General features: G+C 50.8%; 1 protein-coding gene across 9 annotated transcripts in view; it reads left to right on the forward strand.

The window, feature by feature from the left end:
* FLI1 (Fli-1 proto-oncogene, ETS transcription factor) overlaps window positions 1–9,114 on the forward strand; it is an 89,436-nt gene that overhangs the window by 5,283 nt on the left and 75,039 nt on the right. Inside the window, exon 1 of one of the 9 annotated variants that reach the window (XM_035346066.1) lies at window positions 6,225–6,341. The exons of 7 other annotated variants lie outside the window; for them this stretch is intronic. Coding sequence is in view for 1 of the 2 variants with exons in the window: in XM_035346064.1 (XP_035201955.1) it covers window positions 8,184–8,201 (18 nt within the window). In the remaining variant the exon portion in view is untranslated. Of the gene's footprint in view, window positions 1–6,224; window positions 6,342–7,600; window positions 8,202–9,114 lie in introns of those variants that run through there. One more of the 9 variants, XM_035346064.1, reaches the window with a different exon arrangement.

Raw genomic sequence — 9,114 nt, forward strand, 5'->3', positions numbered from 1 at the left:
TCACGGTGAGCAAGAAGTTTAAAAAGTGAGAGGTTAAGTTCCGAATCCTTCTCTTTTCCCATTTTTTTTTTTTCATGCCATTCCATCCACTGAGGGGAAAAAAAAATATTTGTTTGTCTCATGGGAGGTAGGGACTCAGTATTTATTTATGACTTCCATGGAATCCCAGCTCATGACATGGTACCTCTATCCTGCAGAAGAAAATCACGGCTGGGATCAGTGTCTTGTACAAAATGTCTTTAACAAATGTACCATACATACACATAAGGGTTATGTTTATTCCGTGCCTTGTGCAGAAGAACGCCTCCTCTCTGTATGTTGCAGATGAGAGGGGGTTGCTAGCAGGGTGTTCTCCAGAAGGCCTAGGGGGGAAAAAATTTGCTGTCATACCCCTGAGGTACAAAGCAGTCTATGACTACCATCAGGTCACACTTTTTCTCACCATGGTTTTCAAAATGCAAAAGTGTGAGGTAGGGCAAGGATGCCAGAGGAGGAAGAGGTTCTGGATTTTAAAATGGTTTAACAGGGATGGTTTGTGTTGAGTCATACTGGCAATGTTCAGCTTGCTGGTGTTGTAACCTTGATTTACATCACAGGACACGTGGGTCTGCATCTACAGCACTGTTAAAAGATCCTATATAACTTCATGACAGCACTACTCATTCTCTCTTGTATCCCTTCTTGTATGGGCCTTAACACAATAGGAGAGTAGAAAATCATAAGTATAAAATTATTTACGATCATTTATGATTACTCATTTGTTCTACATCATAGATAAATTGTTTCTGTTCCTTAAGCCATTATGGGACTTACTGATCTGCAAATAGTTAATAATTTACAGTATATCAGAGGGTGCTAATCTCATCTAAACATGAGTATTTGACTTTAGAGAATGAAACATGTAATATAATTGGGAAATTAAATTTTGAAAGACAGCACTGGAATCTTGACTGCAAGGGTATGGAAAGAGTTAGGACTATAAGCAAAGCAACATGACCTCTGCATGCTGCGTTTTTAATTATTACCACTGCCACAAGCTACTCTGGGCCACAGCACTCTTGACTCTCCTTCTGTGCTGCTGCCTGTGCTTTAATATGTGAGTAAAGACAGCGCAAGAATAATCTGGGGAGTCTTATTCTTTTGCTTTTCTTTCACATCCAAACCCTCTCCCCTCCTGGTGTGGAGAAGTTGCTGCCTCTGCTCTCGGTGCCCCAGCGCTCAGTGCCCAGAGCTCTGCAGCTGAGGGGAGCCCCAGTTCCTGCCAGGTGCCACCCGTGGGGACAGGGGAAGGCGAAGAAGTCACAGAAGAGGGCGTTAGGGGTCCCTCCTCCTCTTCAATGTCTGCAAAGTGTTGCTGGGGTGTAGGAATCTCCCTTCTCGCCCTCTTCACCTGCAAGACTCCCCCCTCCCCAGAGCTATCGCATCAGCACCTCCTCCTTTCGTGCTCTCCTTTCCAACCTTCCCCTTCCAAGGTGAACCTTGCTAGGGGTGATTTTCCCTGGGGTGTCCCGCATTAAAACACTGGATTCCCTTTGGCTGACCTGTGCAGAAAATGGTCTTTGAGCAGACCTCTGACCGGGAATGAAGATGGTCTTTTGCCCAGCCTCACAGAGATGGGAAGAAGGAACCATCATGCAAGCTCAGGACTTCTCGCTTTAAAAATGGATTTCATGCAGCCATAATGTTTGTGGTACCATACAAAGAAGCATATTCACGAAGGCAAAATGGTCTGGGTGGCTGGAAACAATATTTGGTTTGTTCTTGCTTTCCCTCTGCCTGGAAAGTTTACAGAAGCCCTAAAGAATTTTTTTATTTTTTTTGAAGGACAAAACAGCAGGATTTTCTTTGGAGAGGGCAATGTGAAGGCCACTAACAAACCCTGACACGGCCACGCTTTCTCTTCTACTGAAACAGAAGCAGCCAGAGGGCTGCTCCGGGCACAGGTTGCAAGGAAAGAATCCCCCAGTACTTCGTGGGTGGATTTTTTTTTTTTTTTTTTTTTTTTCCCAGCAGAAATGTCGCGGCAGGGAGGATGCCTAATGCCTAACGGAGGGAAAGGCGCTGCAGAGGGACTCGAGCAGGGAGCGAGCTGCGTCTCACAGGTGCCCGGCGCCGCGTGGATGCTGGAGAGGCGGCTGCGGGCAGAAACCCACAGCTCACCTTAAAGAACAGCTGGAGAGCTGAGCCTCGCACAATAGGGGAAAGCAGAGACTTGACGGACTGTTTTTTCTTCCAGTTCAGGTAGTTTTGTCCCTGCCGAGGGGATCCCTACCCATTCCTGCTTCCTTTCTTTGCAGTTCCAGTTTGACGTCCAGCCTGACGCTGCCGTCAGCTCTTACGTCTTGCTCACCCCGAGTGATGATTAATCCGTGCATACACCGAATCGTTCTCTTTTTTTTTGAGGCAGAAACGCCGTTAAGTTGTTAGACTTTAGCAAGTCTTTGATTAATGCGTCCCGACAACTCGCTGCTTAAGGATTTAGCTCTTGTTTGCACCCACCTCTCTGCTTTCAAGGGGAAAGAAAAAAAAAAACCTTCTATTTCCCGGTGCCCGGCAAATCCTGCCCGACTTTTACCCGTGGTGAAGGCAAGCTCCACGTGGGCAGGACTGGTATTGTTTCTTCCCCTCTTTGCCCTCAAGACACGACTGGATTGAAGTCGAAAGGTGGGAGAAACGTCGTTTCTCCTGGAAATGTAGCATGTTGCGCCTTTCTAAAACAAACCAGGCTGTCGGGCTCAGGGGACAAGATTTTACACTCGGTGACTCCCGCCCCGCCAGACACCAGCATTCGAGCAGCCGCCCCCCTCCAGCTCTGTGACCTCCTAATGGCTCCATTCTTTCACAATTCACAGCAAAACTCCCCCCACCAATATGCTGGGTCCAGTGGATTTTGTATTCCAGCCTTTCGCGTGCTTTCCCAACCCCGTGTTTAGAAAGAATTGGGAGGTGTGGAGGGAAAGGGGAGCAAAAGGGGAAGAAAAAGAAAGTGAATGCTAAGGGGGGAAAATGCTTTAAATCTTTCCTGCAAATCTCTAAATATATGAAGTCTGAGGAACAAATTCAAAGCAGGCACGGACGCCTGAAGAGAAGTTAGGGAGAAATATTCTGTTCCATTCAAGCGCATCAAGGGTCTAGCTGAAGTCTTGTTTGGCTAAGGTCAGACGAGACTGGGTTCTCCAATAAAAATAAATCTCAAATTAATTATGGCCTCAAGCGAGGGGCCAGACGTTTGGAGCTAGTGCACTGCCGTCTGTTTTTTTGGCCTTCAGTATTTTTGTTTTTTTGTGCTTAGCTTTTCAATAATTGCGGGATGGGGGAGGAAGGGAGGGCGGGGGCTGTTTTACTGGGACATGGAGCTCAAATAAAACTAGCCAGGACACTGCTTACCCACTCTCCGCGTAATTGCGATGCAGCTTCAAAGCTACTGCATCTTCTCCACGCTACTTTTAAGACATTATGTTTTACTTAGCGCTGATTACCAGTGAATAACTTTCCGGCGTCAAGTTCCCAAATCCCATGGGCTGTTGCTGTAGACCAAGAGGCAGCAGGGACCCGATCCTTCACTTGTAGGGCTGGAAAACTACTGATTCCTCTTTATTGCTGTAGCTGAGAAGCAGAGGTTAGCCCAATTAGTTTAGTTTAAAGTGGGATTCGTTTCTGGGGATCGAATCCCAGGGCTGTAGTTTGGGCTTTTTGCTTGTAAGAATGTGGGTTTAGAAAATAAACAAAACACGTTGCGTTTTTCATTCTGCAGTGCAGTCGGTGCCAGAGGAAACTCAGACCAGGAAACTTTAAACATTCGGTGAAGCCGGTGGAGACTTTCCCTCTGGTACAGACTGCAGCGGGACAGGCGCTGGCCTCTGCAAGTACAGCTTCGGGCGAAGGAGGAGGGTAAACACTGTAACAACATTTACAGAGGACAGTATATATAGAAAGGTTTATATATATCTGATAAACCTAGCGCAAGGAATGTCAGTACACGTAGAGAGAAGTTCGGTAAATAATAATAATAATAATAAAATCCTGTCCCGACTTCGCAGTGACCAAGGCCGGGCGTGGGGACTGGATCCTGGGGCTCCCCTCAGTGACCCCCGGCTGGGGCGAGCGGGCCCAGCTGATGCTGCCAGGGAAGGAGGGCGAAACAAGCCACCCCCTTCCCCTCCTTCGAAAAGAAGATTTCTAACCTGCAGCTGAGGCCCGAGAAGGTTTTCGTTATGCCCATTCCTACGGAATAACTAGGTGGTTTTAACCAGAAAATGATGAGCACTAATCCCGCGTGAATTACAGGCAGAAAATGCGCGTCTCTGAGGTTATGTACTCCCGCGAAAGACTGGCAGTGAACTACACGGAGGGGTTAACTCCTTTGATACTGGATGTGAGATAGCCTTGGCTCCCTCCGGTGTGGCCTTATTAATTTCAGTGGGATCTCACCAAACCCGGCGTTTTCACCTTCTCTGCGTGAGGCTGCAGTCGGCGTAACTCAATTATAAGGACGAAGAGAGGAGGTGGGGGCATGCCAGGCGCTTGAGATCAGTATTGAAACAATTAAAAACTCCGGACGAGAATTTCGTTTCATTCATAAGCGCAGTTAAAAAATAATAATCGAGGAGCAACTGATTTCTACCAGCCTGTCCCAATGTAAGCATTTGAAATCTTCCGTGGTTGCCAAGATCAAATGGTTTTCCAGATGTCTGGTGGTAACCACATTAAACGGCTCACAATTCCTTTGCTGTATATACATATGCATCCAAAAGCGGAGCATCAGCTGCGTCGCCCCGCCAGGTCCCGCTCACCCGGCTTTGCTTCCCGGCAGTCGCCGGGCGATCACCTAGCGTGGTTCAGAGCCTGGCGCACGCAGTTTTATTTTAGGAATATTCCAGCCTTTCCCCAAAAGCCTGAGATAACTTCAAGTTGTTTTGTTTTGTTTTGTTTTTAAAGGGGGTGGGAGATGAAGCAAAGGCTCTATTGTTACATTATTTGGGAGGCAAATAGCGGATTGTTCAGCTTATCTGTTACAGCGTTCAACAACTTCGCTCGCCACCTGATCTCTTGGATTTTCACCAATCTTTTGTGAGACCAAACGCAAGAGGTAAAGCATGGAACACCCCTGACGGGTCCAGTCTAGGTGACCCAACGGGCTTCATCCTGAGGCATCCTCAGACATGCAAAATAAGTCCCTGGGGGTCCTGGTGCCCGTCTGGCAATAAAATGCGGAGTCGGGCTCCTAAAATCCCCCTAGGTGGGACGGAGGGGTCTGCCCGACATCCGCCGCTCTCTGGGAGCACCGGGAGCGTCGGCGGGCGCTGCGCTGGGTCCCGCAGCGGGCGGTGGGAGGCAGGACGCCGGATTCCCCGCCGACCCCGCACCTCCAGGGGGTTTCTGGCTGCGGCTCGCAGCTCCCCGCCTCTCCCAGCCCGAGCGAGACCTGCCGGGCACGCAGCCCACGAACAAAATGCCCCGCGAGGTCCGCGGAGGACGGACGCTCCTTTCCACGAAGTTTCCCCCTGCCTTTCGCGGTCAGGATCCTCAGCCTGTCCTTTCCCTCACCCCCCAGCCCTGATGTTTTTCGGGGCTGGTGGAGAGCGCTGTCTAGAGAGGAAACCATTTGGGTTTTGAAAGGATGCGTTTCACTCTTCCCTTTAACCTCTTGCTTTTCTGGTTGCTGCAGCCATGTGGTGAGGCTGAAGGGGGAGTGGAGAAGAGAGTGGCTGTGGGGGGGAGAGAGCAGGGAGGGAGAGAGAGAAAGACTAACGGGGGCAGCAAAGGGTTAAGCGTGATTTCTTTTAATTGAACTCCAGTTCTTGTGGCCCTAGGCAAGGGGGGACCTGACCCCGCTAGCAGCATCCAGATGTGCTGCTCCCCGGGGACCCCGCGCAGCCCCCTGCCTTGTGAACCGGCGGGGGAGGAGCGGGGGGGCCCGGGCTGTCCCCTCTGCCCCCCTCTGCCTTCACCTCCCGGCTGCAGGCGGCCTCAGTCGCTGGCAAGCAGCAAGCCGAAAGCTCCAGGTCTGGTCACGTTCAGCCCCGTGTCTGCATCTGAACTCCCAAATTGTAGCTGAATTGATGAGGCTAATTTCGGAGGAGGGGGGAGGGCGGGGAGGGAGGGGCAAGGGGAATCTACGGCTCTCTCCTGCCAGCTTCGGGCTTGGAGAAATAAAGTATTAATAAGGCATCTCTGCCGCAGCCGAGTAGTAACACTAGTGGCATTATTGCATTTCCCTTTTGGAAGGGGCGGGTGCAGAATAACTTTGGATATAATTTTGATTCCCCCCCACCCCGCCCCGTGGTTGGACTAAAGACGGGGGGAAACAAAAAGCCTGGACACAACTGGCACTGGACAAGGTAATGCTCTCCACCGAGAGGTCTGACGTTCAGGAGTGCCCTCCTGCCTTGACTCTTTCTTGGCTTCACCCTCCCTGGTTTGCATCCTCTGCGCTTCTCCTCGGGCTGCAGCGGTTTGCAGAAGTGGGGAATAAAGGACGCCCAGAGCGTTGCATGATGTGTTCCGCTGCTCGCTGCTTGTTATTTTTGCAGGGGGGGAAGTGGAGCTGGACAGGCGCGTATTGTCTCCTTTCCTCGGGTCCTTGGGAGGGTTTCAGCCTCGTCCGGAAAAAGGAAAGCGCGTTTCTTTTCTGGCGATCGCTCCTGTTTGAATGAAAGGCAGAATCGCACGTCAGGGCTCACCAGGTCGAAAAAGAGATTTAAAGGCTGGTGTGTTGGGTCCGTTTTACTGCAGTGCCCATTCTGACAGGAAATTTCAGGTGTTCTGACAATTAATGTGATTTTTTTTGACATTTTTTTAGCTTTTTTTTTTTTCCTTCTTCTCCTTCTTTTGTTTTTCTTGTCTGAGGGGGGTTTTAACAGCTTAGCAAGGTGTTGAGAGAAGAGGCTGGAAAAGGTGCTCCCAGCCCCCGAAATAAATGGATGGGGACCCGTTGAAATGGATGGGGACCCGTTGATCTGAGGTCTGTGATTAGGAGCCCAATATCCCAGCCGTGAGATGACTGAGAGTGAAGGGGACAGGGGTTAAAGTGGACAAGAGCTTCCACTTTCCTGCAGCCCCATTTCCAGCGTGGCTTTAATTTCTGGAGTCATTTGTCTGTCCCGCACTCACTGCTCCTTCCTGGCAGGAGCGGACCCCGGCTCACGCTCCTTTCTGCGAGCCCTGCCTGGGGCGGGCGTGAAGAGGGGCCACGTTACGTTTTAAATACCTTTTAATCGTCAGGCTTTTCTTTCTTTCTTTCTTTCTTTCTTTCTTTCTTTCTTTCTTTCTTTCTTTCTTTCTTTCTTTCTTTCTTTCTTTCTTTCTTTCTTTCTTTCTTCCTTTCTTCCTTTCTTCCTTTCTTCCTTTCTTCCTTTCTTCCTTTCTTCCTTTCTTCCTTTCCTCCTTTCCTCCTTTCCTCCTTTCCTCCTTTCCTCCTTTCCTCCTTTCCTCCTTTCCTCCTTTCCTCCTTTCCTCCTTTCCTCCTTCTTTTCTTCCTTTCTTTCCTTCTTTCTCTCTCTATTTTTCCCCCCTCTCCCTGCGTGCTCCGACTGAATTGTATTTACGGTTTTCTTCCCTTCATTTTTGCCTGTGACTGGAAAACGCATTAATAAAAAAATCTGTGGGAAGAGACGGAAATTCAGTGAGTCAGGCTAAAGCTGCTCCAGCCAAAAGAAAAAAAAAAATGGCAAAAAACATGTTAAACTAAACCGTGGGATGACACAGTGCTCACTAATACGGGCTGGGGTGCAAGGCAAGGTCTCCGTCGTGCTGGCTGCGCTAGCGACAAACAAGAGCTGACAGAGGTAGCTATTGTTCTGCCCCTTCTTATCTAAATGGAGCAAATATCCTGTATGTAAAATATATATATTTTGATCAAGAAGGCAGGACCAGCGGAGAGACGAAAGTTTCCTCCTCGAGTGACTTCACTTCCCAAAATTAGCAGAAAAAAACGTTTCATCCGGTTAACTGTCTCTTTTTCGCTCTGCTGCAACAACCAAAGTTAAAAAAAGAGAGGCAGAGAGAGCGAGGGAGGGAGAGGGAGAGAGCCGGAGAGGGGATAAGCGGAGGAAAGTAAAATCACTGGGAGGACAGAGAAAAGTGAAAGAGGGAGAAGAATAACGACTTCAGGAGACTTCGGTTGCAGGCTAAACCGGGTCAATGTGTGGAATATTGCTGGTACCGGCTGGAAGTTATTCTAGATGGACGGCACTATTAAGGTAAGGGCAGCAGGGGCTGGGGGGCTGGGGGCCGGCTCTGGCCGGGCCCCCTCCTCCCGCTCTGCCGGCCGGGGCTCTCCCACCCTCCCGGGGCTCTCCCACCCTCCCGTCCCTCCGCTCCCTCCCTTCCTTCCCCTCCGTCCCCTCCCCTCCCCGGGGCTCGGGGGCTCCGCGGCGGGGCTCGGAGGGCCCCCGGGAGCTGCCCGGCTCGGCGGACCGGCAGTGACAGCTCCCGGCCCCGGGCTGCCAGCCCCCGGGGCCGCCGGGCGCCGCCAGGGGGGCGGCTGGGGCCGGCGGGGCTCGGAGCTGCCTGCCCCTGGCGGTTCCATGTCAGCCGGCTCTGATTTCCTCGCCCGGCCCTGCCCGAAGCGCGCTGCTGGGTCTGCTGGTGCGTTGCCTCTAGCAGTTTTGGGGGGAGAGCGAAGGACCGGGCGGTTTGGAGGGGAAACATCAACCTAGCTTGGGGCGAGGCAGCGGGAAGGGGAAGCAGAGTGTGGCAAAAAAACCACGAACATAACCAACCTCTGGTGGCCTTGAGCAAGCGAGGACTCTGCTGGGACGCTGCTGAGAATGGTTCCCCCTCCCTTTACCCCCACCAAACCGGCTGGTCCTCCAGCCTTTGCAAAGATGAACCCAGCCTTCGCCAAGTCCCTCGAGGTGCCTCGTGCTGTTTCCCAAAGCCCAGGCAGCAGCGGGTTCACTTTCTTGCTTTGGGGGACCCTTGTGCAATTCGTACGCGCTCTTCTTGAGGGAGCGCTGTAGTGCAGGGCAGCTCGAACAGAGCAGCCTTGGAGCGAGAGACTCTGTGGGTGTGTTTGGGTTGGAGGATTTCGAAAGATGCCTATCGCCTGGGTGGGGTGTTGATCTCTTCTTAAAAGTCTTTTTTTTTTTTTTTTTTTTTTTTTTTTTTTTT

The sequence above is a fragment of the Oxyura jamaicensis genome, chromosome 24, assembly GCF_011077185.1.
Source record: "Oxyura jamaicensis isolate SHBP4307 breed ruddy duck chromosome 24, BPBGC_Ojam_1.0, whole genome shotgun sequence".
NCBI lineage: Eukaryota > Metazoa > Chordata > Aves > Anseriformes > Anatidae > Oxyura > Oxyura jamaicensis.